The sequence below is a fragment of the Acanthaster planci genome, linkage group LG11, assembly GCF_054643075.1.
Source record: "Acanthaster planci isolate LZ-2023a linkage group LG11, COTS_SCS, whole genome shotgun sequence".
NCBI lineage: Eukaryota > Metazoa > Echinodermata > Asteroidea > Valvatida > Acanthasteridae > Acanthaster > Acanthaster planci.
Window position 1 is genome coordinate 8,068,789 of NC_141787.1, and position 17,728 is coordinate 8,086,516.

General features: G+C 39.2%; 2 protein-coding genes across 3 annotated transcripts in view; one reads left to right on the forward strand and one right to left on the reverse strand.

The window, feature by feature from the left end:
- LOC110986882 (dual specificity mitogen-activated protein kinase kinase 7-like) overlaps positions 1-17,728 on the forward strand; it is a 125,285-nt gene that overhangs the window by 50,059 nt on the left and 57,498 nt on the right. The gene's annotated exons all lie outside the window — the stretch shown is intronic.
- On the reverse strand, positions 291-17,721 carry LOC110986881 (folylpolyglutamate synthase, mitochondrial-like). Of its 2 annotated transcripts, XM_022249151.2 has the most exons (13): positions 17,376-17,721; positions 14,446-14,580; positions 13,427-13,545; positions 12,943-13,135; positions 12,013-12,074; positions 10,677-10,779; positions 10,143-10,220; positions 9,812-9,980; positions 8,855-8,983; positions 6,165-6,391; positions 5,668-5,737; positions 5,123-5,176; positions 291-3,530 (listed from the first exon to the last, which is right to left on the reverse strand). In XM_022249151.2, exons 1-13 carry the CDS (start codon positions 17,529-17,531, stop codon positions 3,046-3,048), a joined length of 1,980 nt encoding a protein of 659 aa, XP_022104843.2. In that variant the 5' UTR covers positions 17,532-17,721; the 3' UTR covers positions 291-3,045. The 2 variants fall into 2 exon arrangements, with proteins under 2 accessions (XP_022104843.2, XP_022104844.2); XM_022249152.2 differs by lacking the exon at positions 5,123-5,176.

The window sequence follows — 17,728 nt, forward strand, 5'->3', positions numbered from 1 at the left end:
GAAAAAGTGCACAAAAGTAGCGACTTTCGGATGATTAAACCTAGCACAGAAAAGCTTGTCCTAAAATCCAGAAAATTACCTTGCGACCCTCTTTAATTGTTGGGTCTAGACTCCCCTTTTTTTCAAGCGAACAGTTTTTGGTCATAACTTGCAGTTACTCAGGTTTCTGAGCCACTGTTTCTGTGTACTTTGAAATTCCCTGAAATAACACTTGACCATGGCCCAAAAGGAGAGTGACAACCCCAGTTAATTCGGGAAGACTAATTGGTTAAACAACATCAAACAAGGGATTGCTTACCTTTTCAAATTTTATTCCATAATGACCAAAATATTCAATGAAATCCAAGCACAATAAATTGAAAGTGTAAAATCTGAATCAAGACATTTGATTCCCTCCTACATATATACACTTCTGAAGTTTTGCAGCACTTTACAAACAATGTACACACAACTGCAATAACTTGCATAATCCCTCATGAATCCCTCGTACACAAACATATATATTTACATCACTTTGCCTTTACAAATTATTACAAATGAGTTGTATGATATTCACAGAATTGGTAAACTTTATGCTGTCATTTTATAAGAAGCACAATGCTACGGGGACACCTAACATTCATACAATGCTTATGTCCATATCTTCCACGTGCAGGGCACGCGTAGCATTGTAGCTTCAAACTACACGGACATGTGCCCTGCACATGCAGCTGTGCCATTCTTCAAGGGTGTGAATGGCCACTTAAAATTAAAGCTGAAACAGCTACTTTTGTACAGACCAGACTGGCCCTGGGAATGGTGAACTTTGACAGATTATTTGTGCAACTTTAAATTCTTCATTTATGAATGTAAACAATTTGTCTTCCTCTTGGGTTAAATGTATTCAAAAGAACAAATTTTCACTTGCAAATTAGCCAAGCTCCCCTAGGACAAATCTGTTGCTTTGAGGGCATTTAGTCATGACACCATTCAGTCACTGTGTTCTGTTCAAATTATGGACCAAACATTTGCTCCCTGAAACCATTTCCAGGAAAGGTTGCTAGCCATATGCTCACATAAAAGTCAATCTCCGAAGAAAAGAAAATACATAGAATGGGAAAAAAAATATAATTCCAGGGGCTGTTATGTGTGAGTTCAAAAATCAATGGAACATTGTGGCTTTCTCCAAGCGATGACATCACAGCTTTACTCATGAATATGGAAATCCACATTGGCATATAAACCGAACAGGCACCAAAACACCTTTCCAAATGGCAAACACAAGATGGGAGGCACAGTTAATTGAAACTGAGGTTAATTTTCAAGGGTTGTAGCAAAACAGATTGCACCGTATACCCCGTCTAAAATGCTATGCAAACCAGATGAGACTTAAATACTGGAGGAAGCAATAATGTCTCTGTTTGCATTTCTGTTTTGAATTGTTAAGGACCTGAAAAGGGAAGTAGGCTTTGAACAAGATCGTAAGAAGACTAGTTTCCTTTGTGTCTTCCTAAACCGTGTAGCACCAGTGTTTCTTGTTAATATCAACCTCATCCACATATATAAAGTACAGAACTTCAGATTCACATTGAAGGCTGTCTTCAACACACATTGCTTTAGACCCTCTAAACATTTTTATAATGCAGTAATAACCCTTTTGTAAGTTAAATGTGAATAGAATCTGGTACACTAAGTTCTTTAAATACACGTGAGCATAATCTGAATTCTCCATACTAAAAACATTGTTGCTATACCTCATGATTCAGGGCAAGCTTTTGCTTCGTTACATAAGAGACGCCTTGCAACAATACACTGTTCTCATAAGAAGGGAACGAAGGAACCAGTCAATTCCAGAGATGGTGGTCGCTATGCAAACGCTTGCCCCAAGTCATGAGGTATAGCAATCGTGTCTTTAGTCTGGGGAATTCAAATACATGTAGCTATGTTTATGTGCAATCACACTCAGTGTACCAAATTATGTTCAAATTTAACTCGCAAATGGCTTATTTAGAATTGTTAATTTGTATAAGTGTCAACTCATTTGAAATGAAATCACGAGGTCAGATTTAATTCTATATTTCAATACTGTCCTTGTTTGGTTGTGGTTGAAGGTACAAATGCAAGAAGGGGGCCAAGTTCTTCTTCAAGCCAGCCAGCTTTAAGAAAAAATGAATAACCCACTAAATGAAAATACAGCATGACATACAGATAAATTAGGCTCTAGGACTGGCACCATTTTTGTATGTTTGTTATTTTTTCAAATAAGAAATGTATGTTCTGACACACTGTCTGCAGGATTTTCCAGGTTGGGTCAGTGGGTTGGAAAACAAGAAAAAAGAACTGCTTTTGTTAGGCCTTGAATTGAACAAACATGCTTGTGAAAAGCCAAAACAATCTTCCCAAGAATTTTGTTTTTTTTCTGTCTAGAAGGGCTACGACAGGGGCTGGCAATTTTGTTTAAACCCAGCACCCCCCCCCGTCTCAGCTGTCAAGTCAACAATCCTTTTGAAACTCAGCATGCCTGTAAAGGGGGGCACTGAATCTGAAGAAAATTTGTTCAAAGGAAAGGAGGTGTACGTCGAGCTGTAATTAGCATACATACATACATGAAACTCTAGCAGTTCATTCGGAATGAGATGAAGTACTGACTGATTTACAAATCCAATGTTACCCATATGAAAATGATGAAATTATTTCTCAACTGATACAACTGTCACAGCACAACGGGGCATTTAAATAGTATTTTTCCTTTCAAACACAAGATTGCCATAAGCCATTGTTACACAGTAATTACATAATCACACTGAAATGGCAAATCTCATTTTGTTTGATTTAATGTTTGGCACTTCAAAGAAGGTTTTCTCATTCAAAGTGAAAATACATTGATTAACAACTGTTTGCAAATGACTGGAATACGATTGTAGCACCGAAACAGAAATAAAAATATCACTCTGATGAGTAATACTGTGCTTCAAAACAGCTACAGCAGCCATATCTGGAGAGCTTATCACCATATGAAAGGTGTCTCTAGACTGAATGTACATACCTGCACTGATCTAAAAGTGACTAGCTCCCTCGTCTGTTTACTAGGTCAGGATCTAAAACTGAGATCACCCCTCCCACTAAATGGAGGCTCCCAGTAATCAATACCTGGACGTGTGGCTTGTGGGCTGCCAATGTGGCATAGTTCGTGGTTCCCACTCGGCAGTGTTCTTGGTCCGCCCATGTCGACGCCCAGCTAAGAGCATCTGCAATGCTGGGCAGCACCGTCGTTACTGCCTGTGTGACGTCTGCTGAGTCTGTGCGTAACTGCGTCTGTTGCTGCACAACAGCTGCTTTGGTGGTGTCAACGGTGCTGGCTTCATGGGTGGACGTCTCACGATTCCTGTACAGACGGCTGTGCCAGTCTACCGACGGATACCGCGCTACATCCTGAATGGTCAACATGAGATCCGCTTGGGCCTCTTCATCCAGCAGATTTTCAAAGGCGATAAGATTGCGTTGGCAGCGAGCCAACTGCTTGTCCTTGGTGGTGGAGCAGGAGGTCTGATCTGAGGGTTTAATCAAACAGTTCCGCTTCAAGCAAATCCGATTCCCTTCAGCTTTACTGCAAAGACCATCAAGTTGCTACTGTATATGTACTTCACTGCACTTTTCACAGACATCAATCTACAGTCTGCAATCAAACTACATTTCTGATGCCAATGACAAGATTGGCTTATCAGTTTTGAGTGGGGCGCCCAAAATGGGGACTTTTTCAAAAAATGATCGCCCTAAAAATGTAATATATCTTTGGTGAGTCCCCCCATTATTTGGTTAACTTGAAAAGGAAATAAGAAACTGTTCAAATGGTACCTTCCAATAAATGAGTTTTGTAATTGTAGTTCGCCTGTGATTTGAATAAATCAAAAGAACAATACTACGCTCTACAATACATGTATATTTATACGGATAAGGTCACCACTGCTTGTTAAAGCAAAGAGTGAACCAAAATATTATAGAATTAAAAATACTGGAGATTCCATGGAAGAAAACAACTACTGTGACTGGGAACAAAACTCCGGAACAAGTTATAAACAACACGTGAAAACAAAAACGTGATAAAGGGTACCATCCCTCAGTTACAGGCATGCAACTTGGACTTTGACAAAAACGGGGAAATTGCCTTCCTTCAAGACTTTGTACAGCATTTTTTTCAAGTTTCAACGGCATGAGTGCAAAGTGAAAAACAAGGAAATCAGCTGATCCAAGGAAAAGTTGCATGCCTGCCTTCACAACACACATGTACATGTATGTGTGCATGACCATAAAAGTACATGTACATTACGAGGAAAGCAAACGTTTTATGCTTTGTTGATTGGGAATGATAACAATTATGGTTGAGAATTACTGGTAAGTCCCCTGGTCCAGGGTAGTATTAAGAAAACAGTGGGAAAACAGCCAGGAAAATGCTCTGAGTGCATGACAATGAGCTCTTGTGGAAGAAACTGCTGTACAACATACATGTGGAGGACACTGATGGCTCCGTGTACATAGGCCAATAAAGGATAAGTTATTACATGTACATGGAAGTGATCACTGCATGTGAGAAAAACAAAAAAATTTCATCTGAATGTGTACAAACCAGGGGCATATTTGCATGACAGAAACACATCCAAGCCACGGCCCTTGGTTGCAATGATGCTTTCATATTTTATACAACTACGTGAGCAGCTGTACTGAATGTGTATATCTGTATGCACATTCTGATTATTAAGTTGATTGCGTATATGTACATGTTGCTTTGTAATGAGACAAAAATGTTATGTTTGTACCAGCAGTATGATGGTATGACAATCAGCTTTTCAAAAAGAGAAAATGTGAGCCCCAGCCCTCAAAGATCTTCCTAAATCTATCAAGAACAATTGGCAGATACAGGTCAGAGATAGGTAGAGCAAAGCCTTTATTACATGACTGGGGCTTAATGTCTCTCGGAAAATCTGACGAGTCCTCGGTTTACAACACAGTTGAGGGTTGTACAGGATTTGAAAATAGTCGCGGTAGCATTTTGTGATGCAAATCAAACACGTATGTGCTTATTAGCATGCCCTCTGTACAAAACTAAAATGAGCTTTAAAAAAAAAAGACTAAGGAGATAAGTCACCTGAAGTCTTGACAACCATTCCCATAGCAACCCCCGGGTCCTGTCTTGCTTCACCTGTTACAGCATGATGCATCAAAACAGTTTTTAACACGTGGAGTATACCCCCCAGAATTGTTTCTATTCATAATGAATGTCACCTGTTGCATTGGCAAGTAAATGCCTTTATCATCACATTTAAGTGTCTGAATAGTTCAGAAAAGAAGCCACTTACACTAAAAAAAACTACCTTTTCTTAAAATAATGTTTGTGATATGTTTTTTAAAAGTATTAAGTAGAATAAGTAATGGTGCAACCACCTTTGCATCCATGACGTACAAAGGAAAAACAGCTACCCAAAGTAGGTTGTGCATTCACAAAGTTTGTAATACAAAAAAATGGGTAAATGTTTGAAACAAAAATTCAAATGAACCAGGAGGAATGCAATGAACAATAAATCAGAGAAAAAGAATCTATAGTTACAAAATGTATAAACACTGCAAAGCAGATCTTGACAAAAAAAGGTGCAAACAAAACATCACTCCGATGAGTGAAGTGCATGTACATACCTGCAGAGTTTCCTGAGGCTGTGTTTCCAGTGATATTTGGGCAAAAGGCAGCACCGTCAAATTGGCAGCCCTTTGTGAAATAAAGGGAGAACATCTTCTTGGCATGATATCTTACAGGTATCTTACAGGCATCCCTTTCCTGCTTAACACTTTGAGTCTAAATTCGCTGTTATGCCTTATGTTCATGACTCTCACCTGCACAAAAGATGGGGTGAGCCTCCCTTTTTTGCAGACCCACTCACAGCAAAGGATTAGGAATCTACTTGTATCTACCATCAACTTCGGATCTAACTATGTTTTTAAGGCCCCATCAACAGCGTGTTTCTGGTTCTAATCTTTCCCCGGCAAGCCACTGTTTCTTCCAGGTTTTACATGCAGGGAATGCACAGTGCTTCTACAACTGTGACTGTGAACAGAAAAATCCATTTTAAGTTCTACTGATATCTTCAAAATCCAAACTGAAACAAAACCAAGAAAAGAGAATAACAAATACATACTACAAGTGGCCTGAGTAAACTGTACTCATCACGATCTCCTGTGGAGTTAAAGATTAAGATGCGTTTGATTGGCCGGTCTAATATCCAGCCCTCTTCCTCGGCTGCTGTCATGAACCAGTTCTGACAAGCTTGGATGCTCCTTGGAGTGTGGGCGCCGTCAATGTAAAATGTCATATTCTCACGCTTCACTGTCTGATTACGACCTGGCCAGTAACACTCTTCCAAGCCTGGAACAAATATGTTTAAAAACTAGATTCATCCAAATTGGGTCATTGTAGGATGGAATCTTCCCAATACAGCATATTCCAGTACTAACCGTTAGAAAATGTTGACAAGTGCCATCAAGAGAGTTTGTCAGTTAATTGTTGATGCATCTCCCACTAATTCATTATGATCACAGAACTGCATAATCTTGATTCTCTGCTATACAATGTGATACTGTGTGGGGCAATGGCAAGCAACCAACGACTTCTTCACGGCAGCAAAGTATTATCCTGAAGGCAGGAGACTTTTATCCTGAGGGCCACTTGACACACACACAATGCCATTATACCCTACATCATGTGGACTTCTTTTGTGCAGAGGTCCACGCTATGTATACCATGACTGCGCACCATTGTTTTACATAATTATGAAGTGTGGACATTCTTTTGTTCTCCTGGGGTTAAGGTAAATGATCCCTTTTCTCCCACTAGGATAACTCCTCGGAGCTAGATTTTTGATGATGATTTCCTGGACTGTTCCTCTTCATTTTGCCACAGATAACCTTGACCCCAAAATGCCTCTGAAACTGTTTTTCAGAGAAGGAAGAACATTGTGTGAACATATGCAAGTGCACACAATGCCATTGTACCCAGCATTATGTGGACTTCTTTTGTGCAGAGGTCCACACTACGTATGACACGCTTGTACAAAATACCAGTTCTGCTTTGTGGGATCATGAAACTATCCTTACAGCACATCTGCAAAATCAAGGTGAGTTTTGCTGCAAAGATTCAGCAAAATCAGATTTATAGTGAGCTTCCTATGCATTCCCAGTGAACATGTGTAAATGAAATAAAGCATGTATTATAATCAGGAGACCAGATATTGTAATGGGAATACATTCTGTGTAAGTGAACAGCTTTACACGAGTATGTTTAAAACTACATCAACATGTAGATAGGAACCTGGGAATGATAATGCACCAGGCCCAAGACTTTAGCACCAGTAGATCCTAGCCGGTTTTAAACATACTGGTACTGTACTTGCTGCTCCCTCATATTTTTAGTTCTATTCACAAACATCCTTTCATGAAAAATGTATTAGGGGAACATTCAAGCCATATCTATGGTATGAGGTGTGCTTTGCGCACACTGTATGATGCGGCACAGAATGCAATGATGCCAGAATAGAGTAAACATGACTGCATGGTATATGAAATTGTTGGTTGCATTGTGCATGGATAGCAATGAGCCAGTTCAGTATTTTAGAAAGGGAAGGTTTTTTAGGAACAAAGCAAGTGCTTCAGTCAGCCAATGTTATGTATTGTCATTGTTATGTATTGTCCCTATCGAGTTTAGAGTCCATGCAATATGGCACAAAACTTAATATGTAGTACCTGGAATGTGCTTAAAACAGGCAGCTGCTGAGCACACAATTGTATGTCAAATGGAGGCTGAGTGAATTTCATGAAGACCCTAAACCATGTAAACACTAAGGAAAGATACGCTTGCCTCGGAGGAAAAAGTTGCTTAATGTCGTGACAAAACTACGGAAATCTCAGATGCACACACAACCATAAGCAAAACCATACCAAGCACTACCCTGACATACAATGTGTAGCACCCACAGTTAACAAAATTTACTGCTCTAGTAAACACAACGTTTCTGCTAACTGTTGAGCGGCGCCATGAAACCACCCACGTGGCATGCTCTCCGTCAACAGGAAAAGGGAAACACCCTAAGATATTTGTGATTTTGCTTTAATTCAACACAGGTCATTTCTAGTATTTTCCTCATTTACAAAACACCTCCTGCCAACACTTCCAACAATTCGTCCGTGTTTTCATGAAGTGACAAAAGCCTGAAAAATCAACAATTTTTCAATCTGGAATTTTCCCCATCATTTAGCTTTGATCCAAAGAACAAATATGCAGTTGCAAAAAAAAAATTTGTTTACTCTCCTCGTAACTGTGAACAAACAACAACCATCGTTAGCAGGACAAACTTAGAGACTATGTACACAATCCCTGCATAAGTATGGGTGTGTACACAAGTGAGAACTAGATGTTGTGTATGAACACCTGCATGCATGTTGAAATGTAACATAATGTAACATTATTTTCAAGCGCATATTCTTTCATGAGGTGACAAAAAGTGTGTATAATGCAATAGAAAAAAAATCTCCAAGTTTTCCGGTTTTCATGAAGTGAAAAAACCTTTTATTAATGAATAACTGTTTAACTAAAACAATATACCTGCAACTACTGTAAGTATGGATTGGTATTTTCCAAATCTTACATTTCATGACTGTAAAACATTCCTTGATCTGCAACATAAAAGCGATCAAAAATGAAATGGCTGGTATTTTCAAACACATTTATCTCGGAATGTCTGTTTGGCAAGATTTTGACGTTCTTGTTGTGTTGTGAAAACACAAACATCTCAAGAGCTTGAATCGTGTTGTTACTTTCGATGCCATTTCTTACCTTTCATGAAATATGGAGGCACAACAAAAGGCTTGGCAGTCGCCATGCCAACATCAGCTGCTGCAGATACAGTTGAGTTGGAATCAAGTACGAGTTGGAATGTATCACTGCGTGGAACTTCAGATCCATCTAGAGGTAGCATCAATTGAGCAAGAAATTTTTTTAAAGGTACTTAACTGTAGCCCAGCGACATTACACAATCTAACGACACTGATATTACAGTGCATGCGTCAGGATTCATATCTTGCATTTGGGTTCTTAAAATTACGGCAGGTGTTAACACAGGCAGTGACTGGAATTATTCATGGAATATTCTGCATTTCCTACATGTTCACTGCAGTCAGTTTAATATTTACAACTGCTGCAACTTCTAACTGCTTTTCAACATTCCCTTTCCAGGTCTATATGTTTTTATTTACCATTTATGAGATGTGCTGTACACAAATTCAAACTTTCGGCTACTTTTGTCACGGTTAACTCATTGCCTAGCGTTCAGATACATGTAGATTCCAGCCCAGATTTGTCCACTGTAGGCCACCCATGAATGGCCTATGTGGCTACCCCAGCTCAGTCAAGCCCTGACTACTTAGGCCCTACCCAGCAGATCTCCATTACACATCGTCTCACTAACTCAAAACAAAATTTAACAAAATAAAAACTGAAACTAAACTTTCTTAACCCCTTCACTCCAGAGGTGTTGACAGCCGCGGCTTTGTGTGAGGATTAGTGCATACGACACATACATTCTATACATCAAGCACCTGAGTTTCAATGTGGGCCTGCTGCCGGACAGGGCTTTGCATACTGGGCATACCGCAGCCCAGCAGTCACAGTCAAAAAATCCCGGCATTAAGGGGTTTTAAACACAAGAAATATGAACACATAGGGTCTTGTGATACTTGGAAGCAATGACCCAACAACCATGCACATTCATATGTGGCACCTACATGTACATACATTTGTGTTTATGCCCAGTTGTCTTCAGATAGTTCTCTATCCAGGTTTTGCATAGCTGCAAGGCCAGCGATGCATTTGTGTGTTGATGCTTCCCAGTCAAGCCAAGTCTGAGCGCAATGCCATTGAAGCTGTAGCTCTCTATGTCTGGTGCACACTCCACTGATGATGCCTGTCGGGAGAAAAATTACACTATTTCTGTCCATGTACATTCTGTTGTTTCTGTTTATTTGATGACGAGAACCCTGCAGCTGCCTTTAAGAAAATCTTGAAAGCATGAATGACGAGCAATTTCATTAACACAGCCAAATTTGTGATTGGTTTTCATACTTACCCCACATTCCATTGCTGTATCCTTGACAACCTTCATGGCGCCCTCTGGCTGAGGCACGGTGAAAGCTGGTCGGCCAGGCTGTGAGTGAAATGAACAAAAAATCCTGTTTAATACCTGAACAATCTTTTAATGGTTAACATCACAGGCATCAGGAATTATTGCTCAGTACAGTGTTGAAGTCTTTCAAAAGTTAAAAGTTTAACCGAATCCCAGGAAATGGAACCTCTTCATTTTCTGGAAAGTTGCTGGCTTACACACACTGAGCACTTTTTTTTGTTTGAGCAAGTTATGCAACAACAAGTGGCTTACTTCACTGCCAGGGGTTTTGTGAAATTGGCTGGTGGTGGTTTTGCCCAGAACTGCCTTGACCTTTAAAATTTCAACAGGTCCTTCCATACACAAGATACAGATTCTCTTGAAATAGTCAGAGTGTGAAACAAAATTGAGGATTTCTAGCGGGGGCAACTTGCAAACTTTTATACAAAAAGTCAACTGGTTTCTATGCCCTGAATGCCTACCCTTTAGAACTCTTACCTTGGATATGGCCGCTTTGTGCCATGCTATCTTTTCAATTGTTTCCCCTAGTATGCTGGTGTGATCCAATCCTAGTGAAGTTACACCTACCACAACTGGCTTCCTGAAGTAAGAGTATTAATTCAAGAACATGTCAAAATGACTTTTCAAACCTTATGGCAACTGTTATTAATAATGTTAAAATACATGCATAATCCTATGGGCAATTAGCATTATCGGTTTTGTTTAGAAACTCTTGATTTTTCTTTTGTCCCTTGAAAGAATTATGATGAAAGTACCTATATTTCTTTCACATGCTGTCAACTAGAATTTAATAAATAATTCAGGTACATGTAGCATGATTTGAAAACTAATTCATTTAATATGAATAATAATCAAGCTGCTGCTTCTATTACAGCGAATGTGTACATGTACCCGGTATGTAGGTAACTGACTTTTTGAAGTCTGCTTTTTGTTTATACTTCAAATGGTACGTGGATTTTTTTTATATGTTCCTTACTTATTGGGGGACAAAAATGAAATTCAATGTCACACCATGGTTCACTTTTGAAATTCCTTCAACTTTAAAAGGCCCTTTTTTCTAATGCGCGCCTTCGTCAGTGGTGAAACTCACTAAGAATTAAAATGGAAGTGAAAACGTGGACTTAATGTGCCAAATATGAGATTATTTGAAAGACTTCAGATAGATATTATGAACATTAAGGGCATTTTCCTACAAATCTCTATCTGTTAAATTAACCCATTCTGTGTTCCAACAGCACATGTGCATACTGCAACTTGACAATTTTCACTGCAGGACAAATAAAAATTGCACAGAAGCACAGAAGCCATCGCCAACCGGTCAGTAAGAAAAAAAAAGAAAACAGTCTCTTTGAGTAGTGACATAATTACCAAACTCAGAGCACTTTAGGAAAACATTTTGGGGAGTATTTTTTTAGTGGTTTGACTTATTTGAACATTACATATACATGTATCTTAATTGCATCTTTATTCTGACTGCAAAAAATGGAGAGTATAGAATCAGGTAAAGGTACACATTTACATGTACCATATCCTCTATGCACATAGACAGTTTGTACATCTGTCTGTGATTATCCCCAGGTCAACATCAGGCAGTCTCAACAAACTATATGCATAATACGGGCATTTCACAATTGTGCGCCTCCAAGAGTTTGCAACACTTTGGCCAATCACAGAGCGCAAAATCTGTCAACCCAATGCGAGTTTGGAAAGGGTCGACAGAATTCGCGGGTTGTGACTGGCCAACGCGCAGCAAACTTTTGGAGGCCCACTATTGTGAATCGCCCGAATTGGAATACCAGACTGGTGGTAATACCTGATAACATTGGTGCAGTCATAGGATCCACCAATACCAACTTCAACAACAGCAACATCAACCTGGTGCCAAAAAAGACAAGTGATAAAAAAAAAATACTTCAGAGTATTCAGGAACATTTTTGGTCCCCATTCACTCAAACAAGTTTTATCAAATTTCAGCATGGCATAGAATTATTACAATGGTTTCAAACCGGGTCACACTCAGTGCGAGCAAATCAGACGGTAGGACAACCTCAAAAATTCTTACAGATACCAGTGTTATAGTTGAGTACTTTTCGAGTACCAAGGTTTTCAGCCAAATATCAAACTGGGTAAGATGGAATAAAGATTGAGTAAAAAGGCATTTGATGGTAAATTTAAAAAGTTAACATTAAAAACTAAATGTGAGACTTCAGACACTCCCAGTTTTGCAAAATGTAAGTTTAAAGGAGAAAAGTACTCGGCAAAGTACTTTTCGAGTACTTTTGTCCTAAAAACTTACTTTTTATGAAACAGTGAAAGTATGAATTCATCATTTTACTTTGTAATCTTACCTTAGTGCATACCATCAAATGTCCATGCATCGGTACTTTAGCTTTGTTCCCTCCTAACTTCACTGGTAGTTAAATATTTGGCAGAGCACTTGGTGCTCAAAAAGTAAGTTTGAGAGTTGACCACAACACTGACAGATACCAAGCTGGAACTGTGCATTCTGGCCAATCAGCTATCTTGTTATGTACCATGTCACAGCCTTGCACCTGTGGTGCCTTTCATTCTTCCTGCACTGTATCATCGTTATTGAATACGAACTAAATAACTCTTGCTTATACCTTTTCTCAAATGTCAAGTATAAATGTCAGGAATAAACCTGACAGACAAATTTTTAAAATCTAAATTCAAGAAAGAGGAAGCTTGATAACAACAAAGGAAAAGTTACAGAACTTTATACCTTTTCCTTGAGGAAAACATGGAAAGCCAGAATGGTGAGAAACCGGAAGTAAGCCGGCATCTCACCACTGTGGGATGCTTTAGTCTCCTCCAAGCGGTCAAAGATGGTGGTGAAGTACTTGGTGAAAACATCCCTTGGTAAGGGTGTGCCGTTGATGCGGATTCGTTCCCGAACCTCCACCAAGTGAGGTGAGCTGCCCAAAAAGTGTTGAATAATGTACATATGTATAATGGACCATCAAACCTCTCAAAAGAAAACTCTCCAAAATGGTGAACAAAATCAACTATCTACTTTACAGCAGGGTTACTACTGCTACGATGAATGTAGGGTTGAGTATCATCCCGAAATCTTTTTTGTAATCCCAGTCCGTAATTTACTGTCTTATGCAAAACTGTGCTGGTACATTGTAGTTTGACCAAGGGGAAAGTTTCAGCAATCAGGATAACCAAATTGTACATACATTAAACATTAGTGCCTCTGATACCTGAAGAAGCCCGTCTTGAAGCCGCTAGCTCTCAGCATGCTCTCGCAGAGAGCGCAAACTGACCCCTTCCCCTTAGTACCACTAACATGGATAATGGACAGGTCATCCAGCTGCTCAACCTATGAGAACATGAAGAAGTCAAAATATGTATTTCAATCTAAGAACTAGCAACAATTTGTAACTAAAGGTTTAGTTTGAAAATTCTCTCCAAGTCTGGAGTTTTGATCGTCAACAGTGGTCAGATAAATTTTGCATGCTAAATCTTGTTTATCCAGCTGTATGTTTTTTACACAGCTATCCAGGATACAATGTAACAATTAACATGCTCACTTATTACCTGCGGATGTCTGCACGTTCTTGAATTTAGATTGAATTGAATTGTACAATATATTAGCTTCAACTACATACTTTAAAAAATGGTATTTCGGTTAACAACTTGCACATATGTAGTGCGGATGATGTATCTTGTTGATTTTGAAAACTGAAAATGATCTACATTGCAATGGCGTTCTGTTTGGCAACTACATGTACGTGAACAAAACTTTTATTATACTGTCAACTGAATTTGTTTCAGTTGGTATTTTGTCTCGTTTAAAATCTGAGGCAAATCTTTGTGGAACTGCTCAAATTCTTTTCAACTGTTCCAACAAAACGTCTCATCAAATAAAGAGCAGAAACTTGCGATAAGTTTTGTGTGACATTTATTTAATTTGGGGCAATTTCATGTAAAAGTGGAAATTTTGGTCATGCTATTACAGACCTCATTGTTACTCGTACGTCACAAACAAAAGAATTTTTACACATCCCCCCAAAAAGGAGAGTGGTCACATGGGCAAAGGTAAAACTTATTTTTACGAAAACGCCTTTATCATTTTACATGAACAGCTCTAGAAAGAGCTCACTTTCAGCTTTAAAAATATAAGTAACAAGTACCTTTTGTTGTAATTCCAAGTTAGCTTTTTTTTATCATGTAAAGGATTTTCCCAGACTGCATTAAAGTGATGAATTTTCCAACCTACCTCCAAACCAGCCCTTTGCAGGAATTCCTCCACTTTCTTGATGTTGCCTTTGGCAGTTTCATTCAGCCTGTTATTCCTTGCACTGGCCAATACCGAAGCATTACTCTGCAGGGCGTTCAATTTGTGGACAGCCTCCTACAAAAAAAAAACAAGCAACATAGCCACAGTTCTGACAGGGTGTGGGAACATCTATAAATTTTGGTATACGGCTTTGTCAAAAAGCCTTCCATGTGATTAGAAACCCACATTGAAGTTAAGAAAAAATATGTGTTTTGTTTGTATGCTACTAACTCAACACAGTGATTATTCAAAGCAAAAGCAGAGAATACAAATTTACAAATCCATCCAGGAAAATACATGCAGGTCAGTGTACATGTACTTTCATACGAAGGTGGTCCTCCCCATTTTGTGGTTCAAAAAGGCAACTTTGTTCATTTTCAACACAGCTCCCTTGCTCTCTCTTTTTTCTGCCATAATTCCCTGTCAAGCATGTGCATAAACTGGTTTGTGAATAGATAGGGTGTACAGGTGAGCAGAGTAAAAAAATAGAAAAGCTTTACAAATGACATAGAAATTCAGAACTTGACTTTTTGTGATTCCTTTGTCTATTATTAATTGGCTTATTGTTTATAAAGAAATTAGGTGTAAGCACAATACATGCAAATGCTGACATTCACAATATCTATACAAAATAAACATTCATTAATGTACCAAAAGAAGCAAAAAATAAAATAAGTTTTAAGAAATAAAAACCTCCAGAGAAATAAGTTAGACCTCGTAATAAAACACCCTCCTCCCAAAAAATCCTTTGCCTGATTCAAACTGTATCCAGCCTTCATCAGTACTATATAAATGATCAACTTCTTTTGATGCACGCATTAAGATAAAAAAGTACAGTTGGCTCCATTGAACATGTAGCAAAATCTGATATTGGTTTGTTTACAGGATCACTGACAAATATCTAGATGCAGGGCAGGTCAGTTATTTGCAGCACTGCCTGATAATAAAAACTGGCAGTGGTCCAATTCTTTCTGATAAGAGACAGCTGATGCATGGGCTCACAGTTTGCGATGCAAACAGTGGTATATTATCATGAGGAATCTGACACAAGGGGCCTATTTTAGGAATGAAACAGTATGCAAATCTGTACATGTATACACAGTGGTCCTACTGGTATGTAAAACTGGGCTGTTTTGATGCCCAAGAAATGACCACCTCAACAATAAAAATACAGTAGTACATTATTTTCTCACGATGACGCAAAAAGGACCAATGTCAATTTAGTGACTGAGACTGTGTGGCATTATGGATTCTGCACATCACAGTTTACTCTTCAGCTACATGTACATGTACAGGTATAAAAATGCAAACGGGTCATTCCAGAAATTAGGGGTCCGGGGGGGTCCTGTCACACCTGACATATTATTATTTTGCAAGTTCAGAACACATTTTCTAATTTCCAAGAGTGATGAATTAATGCAAATTACCTGCCAAACAAACAGTAATAGTTTGAAATAAATTCCAGTGATATTTCCACGTCAAATAACAAAGGTCAGATGTATATGTAACAGGGACACAAAAATGTCACACTTTTGGACCCCTCATTTCTGTAATTACCCAAATCACTGTCACTGAAGAGATGTACCGGTGGAGTCCATTGCAGTGGTGTATCTGACCTCAAATATGTTGGTCTCATCATGTACAAGTATATCACACACAAGCCTTGTGGCAGTTTGTGCGCATTCTGTTGAAACTTGGCCGCATGCATTTCTAATTCCACACAATTACACGTGCAAAAAAAATATCAAAAATGTCAAGTGTACACTACACACGTACACCTTTCACTGAAACCTACTGAATTGGTGTCCCAACCACATTCCATTAATTAATGTGTGCATGGTACTACATGTAGGGCTTTGTGTCCATTCAGTTAAAAACTGGTCGTGTGCTTAGGGGTGGCAAACTGAAACTGAAGTGACTAGCATGACATTGGACATACACTGTAGGTCTTGTCCATCATGTACATGTACATAAAGTGTTATGTCAAGCACGGGTAAGTATGGCGTGGGTCTGGCTGAGCTGGCTACATTAATTTTATTCTCAAATCATTACTAACATCCGTGAGGGTACTACCAGATCCCTTATTTCGCCACTTAATGTGAAAACCAATCCGTCTTGACGGTAAGTGGCAAAATTAGGGACCTGAAAACACAGACATAGGGGGTCCTAGCAGTGTTGTAACGAGTCACTAAATTTGGTGCTTCGGCATTGGCTTTGGTGTCCACTTATTCTGGGGTCCTAAGATGGGGCTAGATCTGGGTCACTAATTTTAACATCAGGGGTTACTTTTTAAATCCAGAGGTGAAACCTGTTTTTTTAGTTTTCAAGGGTTCAGAGTGGCGACAGAGGTAGGGGTAGCTTGAAACAAAGCCCAAGACGAAGCCAATTACTAAGTGAAAGCATTTTAAGTCTGGTTCAGGGTTAGTCATCTTAGTGTTACATGCTACAGGTTAGCATTTTGCTTTTAAATTTTTTGACACTCAAGTCTTATAACTTGTACTCAAGTTGAGTCTCCACGAGAGATTGGAGTTGAGTCATTTGCTCACAGAGACTTGAGTCATTGCAAATGAAAATCAATCACTAAAAATTACACAGCAGCTTATAACTTAAGTGGTTAAGCTCCACTCTTGTAAACAGCAGTCGAAGGTTCGACTCAAACCACTCGTGACCACCATCTACATTGTACTTAGACTACGCTATGATGTACATGTAGCATGGCTCTGCATCATTCATGTGCACACACGTCACATGGGGAGTGTTTGTTACGTATCGTACATGTAGGCCTATCGCCTACATCATGTAATGATGTACACGTACGTAGCCTAACAGTAACGTTAATATTACATGTACATAGGCCTACATAGGCCTACCTCGTAATTTCTTGCCACACTCTCTTCACTTTGTGCAGACATTTTCATCGCTGTGATGACATTTCCGGAAAGAACTTTACGGCCGATCATATCTTTCATAGCGAAACTTAGGAAAATTTGAAACTGCTTTGGGAAGGGCGCGATCCACCGTAGCATGCTTCAGTGGATAAGAGTGAACGATCGATCCACATAAACAGGTAACACAGTATGTAGGCCTACCAGCACTCATGCCGCGCCAGAGCACTGATGATTTGATCATTGATGGCTTTGCACAATGGATTACCACACACATGTACTGTGAACGTCCAACATCGATGCATCGCGCGCGTGCGACTGTCGTACGGTTTTGCCGC

Bases quoted from the DNA above. Each gene is read 5' to 3' on its own strand.
- LOC110986881 (XM_022249151.2), bottom strand. From the start codon at position 17,531: ATGCTACGGTGGATCGCGCCCTTCCCAAAGCAGTTTCAAATTTTCCTA. The intron at 13,136-13,426 runs GTATCAGAGGCA...CTTTTTGGGCAG, and splicing joins TTCAAGACGGGCTTCTTCAG to CTCACCTCACTTGGTGGAGG. The intron at 3,531-5,122 runs GTGACTTATCTC...TTAAACCCTCAG, and splicing joins AATGGTTGTCAAGACTTCAG to ATCAGACCTCCTGCTCCACC.